We start from the raw sequence: 18,258 nt of genomic DNA, 5'->3' as shown, positions 1-18,258 counted from the left end.
AGATACTGATTTTGATGATCAAGTATGAGACGCTTAATTACAGTAAAAGTCGATTAAAATATTACTTCGATCTGTTTAGTTTCTCTTTTTCTTTTTCTAACCACTTCTTTTAGTTTCTCTGTCAGAGATGTTACCTGCCACAGTACTTTGATATGACTGATGCAAACTCTTTTGACAACTCAATAAAAATTAATATTGATATGAGACGTGCTTATTATTCGCATTTTATCGTGTTGTCAAGGAACCAGTTTCGTGGCAAAAAGAGATCTTTTGCAATTAACCTTAAGTCTAAGTAACACCTTGAGCAAACGGTTCGTAGCTTTAATCTCAATCCCAATTAGTTATGACCATATGCCGTGGGCAAATGATTTTAGCTGGGATAAATTTCATACACAGAGACAGAGTCAGGGCAGCCTAAAGGGCGGGTTTCGTTTGTCGCGTTTTTTGTACGGGCGTAACAAGAACGTAAGAGGTACGCAGAAAATTCTAGCTATGTTGCTGACCTTGCTGAAAAGCATGATATCAAGGCTGTCAGCTGAACGCAGCGCGTTAGACTGGTTAAACCAGTTAATCTGGTTGAACAGGTAAACGCTTCGTTTCGCTTCAACCTTGATTATATAAAAAAACGGAGTTGGCTGCATAATATGCTTGAAGAAAATGAAACTCGGATCTAACCAAAAGATATGGTTGCGATTAGGTTTTAGAGGCAAAGACATTCGTTTGCATATACATCTGATCTCTGATACAGTGCTAAACTTATGACGTCATTAACGTTTGTTCAATATGAACGAACTCAAACTCACGTGAATCAGTCGCATGTGTAGCTATTACGTAACCTGTTTGTAACTTAGTTATATTACATAACAACACACCATAACAACGTGACACCATACATATCTGTGTTTCTTATCAGCCATAAGGCCATAACTGCTGTTGGTTTATAGACTTCATACTGATCATTTGAGTAGAAACATAATCATGACTGATTATATTTTTATTCAGTACAACTATATTTGATATATTTTAGATGTTTTCAATGCAGCAACAATATAGCGGCTTCATGGTGTGTCTGTGTAACCACAGTTAACGAGACTACCTGAATATAAACGGTCAAATATGATTACCTAAATACTGGCAGCTCGTCGGCAAATTCCAACCTTCTCACACGATGCATGGTCGGCTAAATTGCGGAATACGCGTGTCCCGTGGACTCATCGACGAATATATAAATGCTCAAATCTTTCTTTATAGGAAAATTTATTTTAAGACAATAAATCCAATACGGTGTAGGCTTTTATACTGCTGTGACTAGCCTAGTTGCGCGAAACAAGATGCTTTTTATCAAGGCGACATAACTCATAAATATCAGATGTTACAGTCGATCTGAAAACATTCAGGGGGGGAAGAGAACGGTTGATGGGGGGAAGACTGTGAGGGGAGTACATTTGATCAATTTCTACGGCTGGCGAGACGCGAAGGGGCAGTGGGCACGAGTACTATATAGTGTCCGCGCATAGAACAAGCCTTTTTAATTTTGCAATTGAGTTCGTACCAGCAGAAGTTTAAGAAATTTGACGATGAATAGTTCAAAAATGTCTGAAAGGTGGGCTGGACTACCTTATTGTACGCCAAAAGAAATTAAGTGTGGTTCAGTAAGCTGAAACTAGCCGCTTTTTAAGTCCAAATCCTTAAAAAATATGCTGGCAAATCAAATCTCCTCTAGCACATGCAAGATATTGTATAGACTATAAAATCTTAGTGGGATTGCAATTCGTACAGTAGCAAACAACATAGAGTATAGTGATTCTTACCTGTCAGAATTCAACAAGTTTTGCAGCAGGACAATTATTTAATAACAGCAGTCTCCCGATAATCAATCGTCTTTAGTGACTCAGTAATTTAATCATTCATGCCGAGCAAACACCTTATTGTGGGCGGATGTAGGAAGCGTTAGACAGGCGGTTAGACAGCTGAAATCTGCTAAACGAGACATGAAAAAAGAAGAGAAATGAATTATCAAAAAATTAATGAATAATTCTTTATTCAAATTTCAAATAGTCGATTTGTTGAGGAATTGCCTACGCTGCAGTAGGACAAAGGTAAGCAACTTATTGTTCAGTTATAATTCATAATATATTCATAAGTGGATGATTATCTAGAAAAAGTATGAGCCAGTAGATCTGTGATACCATGATTGATTTATTTACAATGGGTTTATTTTCACTTTGAAATGTACGTTTGATCATTTGCGCATTTGAATTTAATATATTTAGCTTAAAAATATTGTAATATCACATGTAGATAAAATACGATATCCTTTTCTTTCGCAGCACACGAAAAATTTGCTTATATTTATTACCGCAGGCTTTCTACAAAAGCTACTACTATTAACGCCTACTGTGGGCAAATGATAAGAAAAAAAGACTGCATACATCGTCTGGTCAGAGATTTGAACATCATTCATAAATTGAACAACAAATCATAAATTGAAAAACGGCATGCGGCTCACTATTATTAGGATAAAACACTCTTGCCGTCTTGGGTTTGTCTTAACTCTCAAATGTTCCTGCCTCTGTACGTATTATCATATGACTACCACCAATACAGACATGTCTTTTGAAAAAACAAGGTATCTTCCGATGGCAATAGTGCTAGTGCTACATATGCCTGTCACTTGTCAATTCCTCGTATTTATTGGTAAATATGGTAAATTCACGTGTTGCTGGCAAAGAATATTTTCAGACAACATGCAAAGGGATGCGCGGCTGGGGGACATAAACTTAAAAGGTTCCGAGTGAAGTGGTCTGACTGTTCTTCTGCTATCATTTCCTGCACGGTGATACAGTCGTGCACGGATATGCCATTAGCTGTGCATAAAGTTAAAAAATCTGCGAAAACTTCATTTCTAAATATATTTTTAGTATTTGCCTTCCATGCAATCATTCTTGTTGTTATTTGTATCGTCTTTTCTCACTGCATCACTTGGCTTCACTTGCAAGGGTATCACTTTAGCAGCACGACGAGATCCACTCCAGGCCTCCGGCCAACTGCTTGTGTTCTCCAAAGCGGATTTATACGGAGGAGGAGAGAGAATGGACAACATCACTGGCAGAAATGCCAGGCCGTGAAATAAGCCAAATATTACGACTCCACATAAAACCTGCAAAAATGTATAGAAACCAAGTTTGCTTGGTCTCTTATCCCGTGCTGTTGGTCATTGTGATACAGTAGCTTGATACACACTTCGTGCAAGTATATATAGGGACGATATTTCAATACAGGGGCAGGGGCAGGCCAGACCTGGGAAGGTAGGGGGGACAAAATGATGAAGCAAAGTCTGACGATACTTGAGACGGGCTGATTTCCCAAATTACTTACTTTAAAGAAAGTTATAAAGACATAAGATTCAGAAGATGGTAAAAGTACAATTGCAAGGAATGTACTAAATCCACCATTCCACACGGCAGGCCACAATGCTAGCGACTTTGTTGTTCTTTCTATATAAGCAACAAAACTCTCAATCGCCAGAGCTTCATATAGTAGCGCGTTGGTTTAGAAGTTTTTAGCTTAGAAGTTTCGAAACTTCAATACATTGGTGATAGTTAGGATTCCTGATTCCTAAAATCCTGAATACTTCTGTCCGGATTGCACATTATAAACTACTGCAAAGTCAAAAGTGGTCAGATTTCGGATTACCTTACATCGAGTCGAGACAAATTCTGATTGCGATTTATAACAATTTAATGAATCATTGTTACCATTGAGCTTCCAGTTTGAACCAAGTAAGAATGTCCAACATGTGACGCATAATCAACAGACAAACCAACACCAATCACCAAAATGATGGTTGATACAACATCGATGGTTAAACCCCAATAATACATCAGACCAGCAACGTTAATCTATAGAAATGACAGAGTCAAAGATTTAAAGCTGAGAGAAAGGCGCATCGTCATACCTGGAAGTGTTTTCAACCTAGACAACCAGTTTATGTACTACTTTTACCAGCGAAAAGTGATAACTGTAATGATGTTAACCTCGTACTTACAATGGTAAAAACAACACAAAGAAAGACGAGAAATGACGTTAGAGATTGGCAATAATCAGAAACGTTACAAAAAATACGACCAACATGGCAAGAAGAACATTTCGGTACAACTCTGTCGCTATAACCTGAAGAGAAGAGAAGAATATATCGCTACTGACGTTGGACGGTAGTTTTCAATGGTGTAGGGGTTCCAAAATGTAATATGGTGTCAAAGAAATAATATTTATGACCATTATGTGCAGTACGTCAACACGATTTGCCCAAAAGCATTATGCGTCAGATTTCTCTTAATTCATAGTAAAATTAGATATAACTATGCATATAACAATCAGATTCATTGCTGCTCAGATTGCCGGAGCAGAAACTGGGGTAAGTCGGGCAAATTAAGTTGATAGAAAAATTTTCAACCCAAAATGCGACAATTCCCGTTTCTGATAGTTAAGTATATTACAAATTCTCTGGTGAGACATGCCTCTAAATAACCCACGCTGGGCTCGCAACTTTTGCCACTCGTTCGGTGGATCTTGGTCCACCTCCTCCTAGGAAATGCCTATGTTATAATATGAAACTGTCAATCTCGTCTGGAAGACTGGAACGATGCAACCCTTTCCTGAAGGTGTCATAGTTTGCTCGCACACCAGCGATCTATACGATTAGAAATCTCTTGAGGTTTACCTTGTAACTTTCAGCCCACAAGTAGGAAAATCCATACACTCTCGCTTTAGGGGATATTTTAATGCTCTTCACCAGATTTCTTAACGAGTCCATTGCTTTCACCTCTTCCACGGAGTCAGCGTAATTACGTTGTAGCGCTGAGAAACGCGAGGCCTGCAGGAAATTAGACGGTGAAATTTCCAAGAAATATTTCTCTTCTATTTCATATGAAGTATCGATATAGAACTTAGGGAAATGCTGATGACGTATGACCCCGCACGACCGCAACAGCTACATGCAGTATATGCTAATAAACACAAAATTCTTTACCTAATTTGAAATCCCTATACCAGTGATAAACCTACGGGATCGTGCGTGTGTGAAAATACAATTGACCTCGTTTGTTCTGTCTGTGCTGTGAAATATCAGACAGAGGTTTTTTTGCATGGACCTCTCTACTGCATCGCTTGCGATTGGTCCATACAGACTTCACAGTACAAACCTCACGCTCGGTCAATAATCAGTAACTACTTCGTAGGCCTTGTTTCGGGCGTCGAAATTTTCATTTGTGATATCAGTCTTGCTGGCTCACCTCAATCCCGTCTCCTGCATCATTCCACTTGATATGACTGGCGAACTTCCTTCCTTCGGTTTGATTGAGAAATACTTTCAGGTTATAATAGAACGCTTCTCGATTATTAATCGCTGGAATACAAATTTAAAATGGTGAAATGTTGGCACTTCTTTTGCCTTGGATAAAAAAAGATCTACATCACAGATGAATAGCAAACTACCAGACTCTTCATATTATATAGTCGTAATTATCGAAAATAAGCTGATGGGATCGGAATTTGTTTATTCTCTGCCGGTATTTAAATTGTCATTGTTGACTAAAAACACATTTGATGAATCACATACTTGAGTTGGTGAGATCGACATATTCTGGTTTATTTTGTTTCATCCATTTCACGTATTCCTCATACCAACTCTCAACACTATTTCTGGATAAACCCTCAGTCTCATTTTGAAGTTCACTGTAAAGATTATGCAGCTTTATTTGTTCTTCGTAATAATCCATTTTACCTTAAAACAGTATGAAATGAAAATGTATACAATCACATGCGGCCATTGTGCGGCCTACAGTGCTATAAAAGCTGTAATAACGGCAACGCAAGGTTTCTCGATGCTTTCTATAACTATTAGAATAAAAATTAGATATTGGTATTGCTTTTCTTACCAGTATAAATAGCAACTGGATTTCCGTTATGCGGGAACTCCTAAACATCAAAATAAAGTGTAGTCAAACACATATACAAATTAAAACCTCGTTATTATAGGCGTTATAGTTCTCAAACAGGTGATTACAGAATATGTATTAGCCAAACCTTATAGCCTGCAATTCTGCGTAACTTACTTGATTAACCCGCGGTGTAATAGATTAGGATAGATTTAGCTTTTTGCTGTTGAATGACGTGCAATGTGGAGAAAAAATAAGCAAACACAAGTTCAATGAAAAATCCTGATGAAAATCGTATCTTTTCACCCTCGTGGGCAAATGAACAAACATGTTAATTTAGAAATACTGTTTCACAAAAGGCGGCTCTCGCAAATTTGTGATTAATTACTTTTTCTCTTGTTTAGTGAAACTCTGATTTCCACTACAGTTGGAGAATGAAGTGCTTTGAATAGATTTCTTTGTTATATCGATGTCGATTCAGTGATCAATGACGCCTAGGTTATAGATACGTCGCATCTTCGTCGCGTCGAATACAATTCAAACAATAGATAATGAATTAATGATAAACCTCAGAAAGCCTCATTATAATCTCATTATTTGAATTTCATTCTACGCGACCAAAATGCGACGTATAACCTAGGCCTAACTAAGACCTGAAAATATTTCTAGACTTAACGATGCTATCAATACCTTTCCGTCAATTTCTAAATATTGTCTGATAACTGAGTCACGTGGTATAATCCATTTAGGTTCAAAATGCTGACGCAGCTCTAAACTTCCTGTGATATTCACACCCAGAAAGATGGCAACAAGCAGCAAAACAATGATCTGAAAATATGGATGATAACTAGCTATGCTTAATCTTTATATCCTCGTTACATAAAGCGATATATATATATATATATACAGGGTGTATCAGAAAAAACTAGAAGATTTTAAAATGTTCAGAAAACTATCATTTTATCCAGATATCTCAAAAATATATTTACGTCTAAGTATTTTAGCATCTTCTGGCTTATCTAACAGTAAAAACTAGCAGAAAAATTAACCTCGAAAAGCGGGATAACGTTTTGTAAAAGCCTTATTTTTAACCGCTTGTGCAAAGAAAATGAGACGTTGAAAATCCAAGTTCAGTTAAAGAGGGGAAAGTTTGGAATCTTTTGTGCAATCTATCGCAATTTCAAAAAATTTGATAAACATAAACCGCGAAACGTTTCAAAATTGGATTTTTTTACCCCGTTTACTCCGCTCTCTCGTAACTTTTTACACGCAAGAATGATTACATGCATGAGTGATAGTTGGAATGACGTACTTAAACATAACTAACAATGAATACTCTTGTTTTATTGTTTTCATTTAACAAAGAGTGCTGGTAATTACGTCATTCCAACTATCACTCATGCATGTAATCATTCTTGCGTGTAAAAAGTTACGAGAGAGCGGAGTAAACGGGGAAAAAAATCCAATTTTGAAATGTTTCGCGGCGGACCTAATGTTTATCAAATTTTTTGAAATTGCGATACATTGCACAAAAGATTCCAAACTTTCACCTCTTTAACTGAACTTGGATTTTCAACGTCTCATTTTCTTTGCACAAGCGGTTAAAAATGAGGCTTTTACAAACCGTTCTCCCGCTTTTCGAGGTTAATTTTTCTGCTAGTTTTTACGGTTAGATAAGCCAGAAGATGCTAAAATACTTAGACGTAAATATATTTTTGAGATATCTTGATAAAATGATAGTTTTCTGAACATTTTAGAATCTTCTAGTTTTTTCTGATACACCCTGTATATATATATATAGAACTTACTTACCTTCACTGGCAATTTTGTCAAAAATCTTGCGTATATTTTTTCAAAGAAAAGACGCGCGTATTCCACCGTCCCAAATTTATTTGGAGTGTAATTAGACGATAGTATGACACAATTCAGACATCCATCACGATTTTGGCTCTGCCTGGGAATTAACATATCGTATGGGGAGAGTGGAGTGAGAAGGAGAGTGAAGAACAGGTGAAGAGATTGAGGAAAGGAAGAAAGGAAAGTGAAAAACGTTATAAATTAATTTATGATAATTATACCTTCTGGCGTCAATTGTCAACCATCCAACAAAGAACGTAAGTTGAAATAAATATCCGGAGAGAATTCCTATACAGAATAAAACGGTGAGGACCTGGTATGTTTGAGTTATTATTATTCGTAAGAAAGAAGTGAATTAAACTCCACTGACAACGTATTACGGCTGTTTTATATTTTATTGTGGAAAGGAGTGAGTACAACTGTGCAAGTAAACCTGATAAAAGAAAACCTCTAGAAAATCGATTGAGCTGTTGTGAAGAAGATTCGTGACAAAAATTTTAAATTACTTTCTTAGAAATTGAACTCACCAACGGCTGCGTAAAAACAAAATGACTTTAACCCAGGTAGAATCTAAGGAAACATCATCAAATCTGATCTTAGGTGGATATATTTTTTCATTTATGAAATTAGCGTACCTCAGAATGTGGTATAGGAAAGTAGAGGCTCATGCTGGTGGAAATGAATGAAAGTGTTTGTTTTTTTACTTACAGTTGTTCCTCCAATTAGAAAAGCTAACACGTCAGTAACAGTTGTCACAGTTATTGATGTTCCCTAGAACATAATAAGGCCTTCAGTTTAGAAAATGCATCTAGTGTCAGTGTTTATCTAGCATCGAACGCGATGTAACACAATCAATTAGCTTGAGGCCTTCAGTTTATATCATGATACTGGAATGCATTTGATATCACTGTATCACGTGTCATCTGGATCTGATCGACACGCGAATAGAGCAACGTTTTGCCCAGGGGCATTTTACTTTATTTCTATTTCAATGTATGAATTTTTCCTCACTTACCGAATTTTTTACTGCAATACCAATCCTCTCTTCAATTGATCTACTGCGATGAACAGCAGAGGAGATGTTGGACCAAGACTGAACGATTACAAATAAATCATCGACGCCAATACCTGAATTTGAGCATAAACTTTAAAAACTCAGTCAAACTAAAGATAACAAAGAAACAGTTTAAGAGATTTTCCCAGAATTTTTTTAAGCTTGGTGCTTGTTTGTTTGTTACACCTAATTCCATTTCAACAATTATAGTCCATATATCCACTCAATAGAAATATTTTAAAACTTTTGTGAAAGTTCTGATTGGTTCATTGTTAAAACAAAAATGAGTAGGTTGTCAATGGTTAGCAAAAACAGTTGTCTTCGCCTGATTTGCCCCTTTTTACAATATTTTGGTTTCACATTTCATTACGCAATATCACTGAGTTTCTTACCAAGCAAAAGAAAAGGTAGAGTTAAATGAGCAGACCCAAACAGCAATCCCATGGCACTACAGAGACCTACAGCTACACCAATTGACATTGCAACACCAAACACACCGACACATGCCAGCCATACCTACAGAAGTACATCAGAATTCCATGTGTTTACAAATATGTTTAACAGTGTACAAAATTCAGTTCACAAAATTTTGACTAAAGGGCCTTCGTCAGGAGAGAGAGCTTGCTATATAACGAAGGTCTTTTTTTAACGATTTTTCTGGCAGTTGAAGCTTCCACACTGTTTTAATAAAACAAACAGAGAAACAAGTCATTATCGTCGGAATATCGCTGACGCTGAATATATCGAAATATTAATGCATGTACAATTCAGCATCTTATCGTGATAAGAAACCTTTCGCCTTTCCCTATTATAAGTTTTCTTGGGCATTTTAGGGCAGTTCATGAATAGTCGACTGTCATGTTGTGGTTTAATTGTTATTTGAAGATGTTAGACTGCAAACTATTACTAATTATCAGTGTCAATGGTGTCAACTAATCTGCAGTATCAAGATACAAATCTATATTTAGATGTATAGTAATATATACAGTAATAAATATAAACTATGAAATTTCAGCCAGATGGAAACCAAATATCTTATATCTTCCATATGTTAAAATTAACTGACATGCTCCTTTTACCTTTATTTCCAGTCGGGTAAACTTTCCAATAACAAGAGCAACATAGGCAATGACTAAGATGTAACCAATACTCAAGAGTTTTATATCGTTCTTAATTGCGCCCTGAGATGTTGCTTGAAACCTTGAGAAGTAAATAAAATACTGAGTAAAAGTTCACTGGCTCATGAAGCTATTAGATATTTGAACCTGGCAGTACTCCGGTACTCAAGAATGCGTTTCATTGTAGTTATATGGACTGCGAGTGTTACAATTGGCAAAATGGATTGATGGCAGAACTTTTCGTCATCGGTACCATAACCTAATGTTGCATATGCATGAGTCAACTGAGAATGTATATCGCAAAACCTGCATGGTTTCCATTGCATGGCATCCACTTTGAAAGAGATTACCGGACTCTTCTGAGCAGGTCGGATCCCGGGTATTTTGCCCCACCTGCTTCTATAACCCAACCCCTTTCCCCCTCTCACTGGCCTTGCCCCCTGTCACGCACTCACGGTAAATTTACTTACTTTGTGTGGGTGTAATACACTACGTCAGGGTATTCATCCAGAATGTTAGCAAATTCCTTCTCCCACATTATCGCTCTTTTGTCGACCTGGAAAAGGAGAGAAAAGATGTATTTTGTTCATGCAGCTAGGGATTCCATCATCAACATAGTCATATAGATATTGTATATAAGATATCCAGTTCAGATCCTAACTTCTTCTCTCGAAGATTTATCCAATTCCAATCTGGACTCGATGGCATAGGATGCCTTGAGAGCTGTCGCACTAGAAATATTGCCATTTTCATATGATATTCCACCAACAACTCGTTCTAGACTGAATGGTCTGTTTGAATACGGACTGCAAATAGAAAATTAGGCGATATTTTGCCACGCAGATTTCATACCACAACATGTCAAATATTTGTAAAAATACCATACCTGAAGGTTGGTCTTTTCTTAACCTCAGAAAGAATGTCTCCATTGCTCAAATTGTTTTTAAGATTTGCCTTGTTAAACATCCACAATTCAAGAATTCCCTGCATCGCACATTTGTCTCCGATCCTTTATAAAATATCCAAAAATAACGAAAGATTTAGAAAAAATCCAGTCACAATGTTCCTCTAATACTCCTGGAGTTATTTGATTTACCGTGCGTTAGTTGTAGCTATAGGAATAAACTGGTTGGAATTACAGTTGGAAATGTAATTATAATTAATATTTGCCTGGGAGTTTTGTTCCATTTGTATAGACTATTGTGAATAAACTGAACAATACACTTTGAAAGAACCTTTTATGATCACGAAATTAGAAAGAAGTCAAGAACTAGGAAATTTATGTTTTAGTTTTGGTCTTTTGGTTTCCAACCTGCTTATCACTATCAACTTACTTGAAACACATATTCTGCCAATTCAATATCTTTCCTTCGTATAGTATGGTGATATTTATAATACGAGAATGAATTTCCATCATCTGGGAAAAAAAAATGTTCTCAGTACAAAACTTTTCAACATGATAAATTATTATGCATGTGTAAAAGCTCCCAAATTATTGCCCGAATGTCGAAATTCTGCACTTGTCTTTTCGTTACACTATATTTCGGCCAAGATATTTGATTAAAGATAAATCGCTATTTATTAGAAAATTAAAATTGCAAACCTTGTTCAGAGTTTTAACTGTGAGTACATTAGGACGTTTTAAAATGAGAACAGAACTATGAAATTTCTCCGGAAATCTTTCTTCAACCCAAACTTTGTCTTTTAAAGCTTGAGACTTCTCAGGAACCCACATCTTTTCTATCCTGCCTTCTTTTTGAAAGTTCAACAAACCAAGTAGACATACAGCACTTAATATAAGCGATACGATTATTGTAATCCAAGGTTTTGAACCAACGCTTTTACCCAGCCTGATGAAATGAAATAAGATGAAATGGCAACGATATCTATATAAATTCTTTGTTAAAAGAATATACTCTATATATTCTATGTAATACGCCGTTTTCCGGCGAACTCGACCATGGTCGAATACGCCATTTTCTGGCGGACTCGACCATGGTCGAATACGCCATTTTCCGGCAAACTCGACCATGGTCGAATACGCCATTTTCCGGCAAACTCGACCATGGTCGAATACGCCATTTTCCGGCAAACTCGACCATGGTCGAATACGCCATTTTCCGGCAGACTCGACCATGGTCGAATACGCCATTTTCCGGCAGACTCGACCATGGTCGAATACGCCATTTTCCGGCAGACTCGACCATGGTCGAATACGCCATTTTCCGGCAGACTCAATGTATAGTCATTACCCGTAACAGCAAATTATAAATGTAATTAAGTTTTGGGCATTGATGGAAATAAATATCAAAAGGGTTTTTAGTTGATCTATGACTGAGGCATTATATCACAGAGCGATAGTTGCTTCATTTTTTCTGACTTTTCCTGGCTACAAGTTTCACAAATGTATAATACCCACTGGATCTCTATCAACCAAGTAACCTCTAATATCCATTATAGTCTATTATATCAGACCAAAGAATGAAATTGTAAATGATACTTGTCTTCTAACAGCAGCACTCTCCGCTCTCGCAGTGTCATTCTAGGGCACTGTGGCAATGTGACACTTTAATCACCCTGCTGAGTTAAGTGTTTTCAAACACTGTCAAACGAAATTTTAGCTTTGTTTAATCTGTTGTGGACAAACATGGTTCCAATTTAATCCTTCGTTCTAATGGTACCACATAAAAAGCCTATATATCCCAGTCCTTCACCCAGTGATATGATTCCATGCACATTTTCGACACAGTTTGAATATAACCAACACCATAGCATTAAATGTGGTTTCTTACCAAGCAGAAGAAGACATCGTTTCGACCTGAGGGCCTTCGTCAAGACAGTTAGTATGAAAAAAACTGACTCTCCTGACGAAGGCCCCAGGTCGAAACGTCGAGAAGTGTTTTATTCATTTTAGGCAGTTGTTATACCACATTTGATGCTAAGTTGTTTGAAGACGCTGCCACGCTGCTTTCTGGTTATATTATAACCAATACCATGCACATAAAGACCTAACAATTGCAGCCGAAATATGATCTCTATAACCAACCCTCCATTATCATACTAACTTTCTGACGAAGGCTCTTATGCTGAAATGTCAATCGAAGAATTGTAGAAACCGGCTCTAGCTAGTTGCTAATTTTCATCGATAATTAAGTTTAATAGCAGCGTGATTTATCTTGTCACAACGTATTCTTGTTGTCACGAGAGACTATTGTATTGCCATGCACACATTAAACAATAGCTATTATTTCATCACACCTCATTTACTGCTTTTTACCCGGCAAAGCTACAGGTTTTCATTGCAATATATATTGTAACTTATTTCCCGTCAAATATGGTTCAATCCATTTCTATCAACCTAGGCCTAGCTATCTATGAACCTATAGCTAAAAATTTTATCAGAAGACTTTTTTTTTTCTTCACAAAAAAATCAAAACAGTACAGTAGAAAGATCAAATATCTAGGCCCAGTTCTATCGGGTGGCGCATCTCTGACAAGTAAGATAAATGACTAATTGATTTTAATTGAGTATGCATTTTGAAAATACCGTAGAGGCACAAGGTTATACTTTATATTTAAATGTCAATAAATAAGAAATAGTTCATAATATTTGATGTTTTAGTGAAGTGAAAGGTCACAAAACAAAATGACACATTTCTGTCATCTCCGTCTGAAGTAACCGATTTTCAAGGAAAGATTTTCTAACCCTGACTTGAATGCGAATCAATATAAAATCCAACGTCAAATAAATTTTTTTCTAAGGTTTTCTTTTATAGAAAAAAGGCTAAATTAGTGAATGTCTGGAAGTATTTACTCGGGACCTTTGATTTTTCATTACGAAATATTCAATAATTATTTTAAAGAGGCTCTCGAAATGTCACGTGAGGAAAAGAATCAAGAATCATGATTTTCATTATAGGTGACGGGTGACCTAAAACATAATATGCTTATTTTCATGTTTTGTTGCAGTCGTTTGAAGTTAAAATACGATGTGGCGTGTTTCAAGCAGAGGACACCCGATCTTGATCTTAAGTACTACCATTTTTTCATCAGAGACATGCATGCATGACCTATATGTCAATTTGCGCTCATAATATTTATCTTTCGTATTATATGAAAAGTCAAGTTTATGCGTCTATGTTTTGCATTTTAAGATGAGTAAAACAAAATTCTATTTTCTACCAAATACTGTTACGAAAACACCGGCAAGCCCCGTCACTGATGAATCATCATCACTCTTAAGGGATTATTTTAATGGATTGTTTCATGACTTGAACGATTGCAATAATTTTTAGATTTTTGAAATTGTAATTATATTTTAATAATAGCGGATAGATTGATTGGCGAACCTATGGCCTATGGGGAAATCATGAAGTTTATAAAGCATTACCTATTAACGCTTGGCATGTTGCATTTAACTCAAAAAAGCCAGTCAAGGTCATCGATGACGCTATATTCTTTGAGTCGCAAAACATTGAAAACAGTCGATCACTAACAAGATTAGTCACGACTATATATAGTAGGAAAAGGTGATTGTAGAAAAAATGAACTCAGAAGAATCAGGATTTACCTGTAGAATGTTCTCTCTAAACCGCCAGTAATAGCATCGCTGATGCGTTGTAAAATTGGGATTTTAGTTTCCCGCGCAGTAGGAGGGGTCTCTTCACTTCCAATTCCCTTTTCTCGGTCAACTGAACCATGTTCTTTGGTATGAATACAGAAAGGTCTGCACTGAATGCTAGCCATGGATCAATGCACCAAACTTGTCGCATCTCGCGCAAACTGCACGAGCATTCAATCGTTAAATGATCACCTCAAATTTGACCTTTCAAGAATGCATGACTGACCGCTTCTATAGGTGTCCTGCGGCTTGTTGCACAGACATCTTTAATATATATCAAATGATGCGAGGTTATCCAGTGCCACTAAATAGATCACAATAAGATATTTAGAGGTTGGATATCGTCGAAAATCAACAAATTGAAAGTATAAATAAACACGCTCCTTTAAACAAAGGAAAGTTAAGACAAATATAATCCTTGGATTACTATATAGAGATTAACGGTCATAGAATACACACGACTGCACACGAATATAAGACCCCGTGCATCGGGAAGACGTTTCTGAATTCTGTGCATGTGACATGACGAAAAAGACGAATTTCGGCCCTTTTAAATCGATTAGAAATTGTAGGAACAATCGAATGAATTAAAATAATCCTTTGAAACAAAAATACTAAATACATATAAATAATGTGGAGACACCGAGGAAGACAAACTGGTAATAATGGCTAATTATTCATGATGGAAAAATGTATCGAGATGAAAACATATACTGCTCAATAATTCAACAATTTCTTTGATGCGTGTGCATGTGGCGGTGTTGAGCACTGCCGTGACTATATCTTGTGGAGTTGTGGTAAACTTAGGAAAGAAATAAAAAAACTATGAAAACTACTAAATTATCGCCATCAGAATACGGAAAAATCTCCGAGAAACTATTGCAGGTATATTAAACTCGTGACATGTATTTAATTATATCCATGATAGACAGAGTCAGTAGCTATAGTAGGATAGGAATTTTCCCACATCGTAATCAGATATAAACCGTTTATAATGTGTAACACCTACTATAAATCTGAGGAAAAAACGCTTTATATAAGGTGATTTGCTTAGATAATAACAAACCTGTTACTTTTCGTGAAAATACAAAACATGCCTGAGTGCATCCCCTTTGTGAAGCTTTACTTTAATTTACGCAATCTGATTTGGATTTTTTTTAGATTTTAAAAATTCTGCTGGTTCAAGAAACTTGCGCACAATAGCGCGCCGAAGAAAGATGCACCCTGTGGCTTGGTAGTCTCAAAATACCACAAAAAATTTCAAACTAGGATACGTGACAGTGTGGATCTTCGGCTATCCTATTCTGGATTTAAAAACCGATTTCGTCCTAAAATCCTCCAATTGTTAATTTTTACAATGAAATAAAAAGCTACATTTTGTGATGACAAGGCACTCAAGGGTACTGCGAATATCTGACGCAGATGTTTGACGCGTCTGTTGACTAAAGTCCACTAAACTTATCAATCAGTTGCGACATAACTACCAAAAGATTAGTCGGTAGTCTATTGTTATACTATAGGCTTCACCGAATCTAAAAAAAATTATTACACAGACATTTCTCTAATCACGTGCTGAACCTGAGGGTTTATTTGCATTTGATCCGGTAGATGAAAAGTTAGACATCTTAAACATGCAGGTCTAAAAACTTCCAATGTAATACACATATTCCTTTTTGTCGTCTTACTGAACACTCAAGACTTCTGTGAGTTAAGCAGAAACAGAACTGATTTCTGTATTCACATTTTAAATAAGAAATGTTATACGCTATTACAATTTCAATACAATATATAGAAGGAAAAGACTCTCAGTATTTCAATATACGTTTATATACCTCAAATGCATCTCTCGCTTCCTTTAATCTCGCAGTATGTGAAAGATGGTATTTCATTTAAACGGTGATTTGATTTAGAAAATTCTACTGCAATCGAGTGCTTATGGATTGAGATATTTTTGAAAACTTGCTAAATCTCATGGTTGGGTCACTTGGGTGCTGCTTCTATTGTCATCCTGTGACATCAAAATACCACCATCCAACTTTAATGACCTATTACAAGACCATATGTGCATTGAGACAAAGAAAACAAGGAAACTATATATTAATGTAGATTTAAATATGAATTATATAATGATACGTCCTCAAACACAATGTTCAAGACGATCGTAAAGTTGTTTGTTTTGCAACAACTTGTAAAGAAATGCACCCGTTTAACGGAGACATCGTCAACAACAATCGACTTGATTTTGTCAAACGCTGCACAAAACATATCTGTAGCTGACGTTGTTGCAACATCTCTCAGCGATCATGACATGGTTGCTTGTATAAGAAAAATTACCCACAAACGCTACAACCTTAGAATGATTAAATGCCGAGACTATAAGAACCATACGATCATAATGAGCTCTGTAAAGATATGATAAAATGAAACATAAATAAACTGGCAACCTTTATTTAAAATTATTGACGTAAATAAAGCACTGGATTATTTAAAAAACATTCTTGAAGAGAGGTTTCGTAAACATTCTCTTTAATAGAGAAACACGTAAAAGGAGGAAAATGTGAATGCATGCATGGCTAACAAGTGAATTGAGACGTTCGCTGCATGAGAGAGTGCGACAAACTATTACGAAAAGCCTGTCGACTGAACAAAAGATCCAGCCCACTGGAGAGCTTATAAAATACCACGCAACAGGTGCACAAACGAAGGCCGCTATGCCCGTGAAGGCGAAATATAATTGTAATCTGTTGAACGAGAAGAGTGGTGACCCTTAGTAAAAAGTTCAGGGACTGTATAAAGAATATTTATCCAAAAAAATCATCCAAGTCAATGCTAGACCCTTTGTCACGGGAAGCACGGCAGCATACTAAAGCTACTGGTATTGATGAACTACCACCTGGAATGCTGAAAGACTGCACGGGCGAAGTACATTTTCGGGCCTTTAAGATTGTAAAAATTGTGCCAGTCTATAAATCTGGAATCGCAAACTGCTAGAAAACCATCGACCTATATCAGTGCTGCCGGTATTGTCCTAATTTGACACGACTTCGGCTAAGATTTTTGCTGGTCCATGCCTGGAAATCTGGGCGCATCACAACATATGGTGGCGACCAGGTGAGGCGAGTATGCTTGCATGTGTAAACGCCTCGTTTCTACGCGAAAACATTGTATTTAACGCAGCGATTGTATTTATGGCTTGTATTGTAAGGCTTCTTTGCGAAAGTCATATATTAACTACAAAACACGAGAGTTTGGATTGATCGGTGCTCGTGATATTCTAGTTTAGCAGAAATTCTAGTTTAAACACACTTCTGATACAGCTTAAAGGTGCTGCTTAATGGAAAAATTTTGGCAAATTTCAATAAAAAAACGTCCGGAAATTTCAATCAATTCTTTTAAGAGGCCAAAGAATGGCATTAAATATGGAGGTCATCACCCTAACCCTAACAAGAAGGCATTGAGCATAGGGGCATAGCAATTTGAAACACATAAGCCTGGAAGGTTACTACAAATAAGATAAAATAAGAAGAAATTTGAAGAAAAATTCTGAAGAAAAATCTACTAACCTGATGTAGCAGGAGAAAGAGGATGGTAAAGATTTAACTACTGCGCGTGCGCTGATCGCTGGACTAATTGTGATGTCAACAGACGGTAATTGTGAACCTCACGATT

At 36.6% G+C, this 18,258-nt stretch overlaps 1 protein-coding gene across 1 annotated transcript; it reads right to left on the bottom strand.

The window, feature by feature from the left end:
- Positions 1-4,693: 4,693 nt before the first annotated feature.
- LOC114535882 (patched domain-containing protein 3-like) lies at positions 4,694-14,714 on the bottom strand. Its single transcript, XM_028557210.1, has 18 exons — positions 14,539-14,714; positions 11,572-11,818; positions 11,303-11,385; positions 10,855-10,977; positions 10,630-10,774; positions 10,439-10,524; positions 9,930-10,050; positions 9,243-9,366; positions 8,812-8,924; positions 8,505-8,567; positions 8,324-8,366; positions 8,018-8,084; positions 7,752-7,893; positions 6,630-6,767; positions 5,940-5,979; positions 5,621-5,785; positions 5,295-5,407; positions 4,694-4,993 (listed from the first exon to the last, which is right to left on the bottom strand). Exons 1-18 carry the CDS (start codon positions 14,712-14,714, stop codon positions 4,694-4,696), a joined length of 2,289 nt encoding a protein of 762 aa, XP_028413011.1.
- Positions 14,715-18,258: the final 3,544 nt, after the last annotated feature.

Source organism: Dendronephthya gigantea, unplaced genomic scaffold, assembly GCF_004324835.1.
Source record: "Dendronephthya gigantea isolate DGI-Jeju-01 unplaced genomic scaffold, DenGig_1.0 000127F, whole genome shotgun sequence".
In the NCBI taxonomy this organism is placed as follows: Eukaryota; Metazoa; Cnidaria; class Anthozoa; order Malacalcyonacea; family Nephtheidae; genus Dendronephthya; species Dendronephthya gigantea.
The sequence above is the reverse complement of the archived record's forward strand: the minus strand, read 5'-3'. Positions and strand labels throughout refer to the sequence as shown.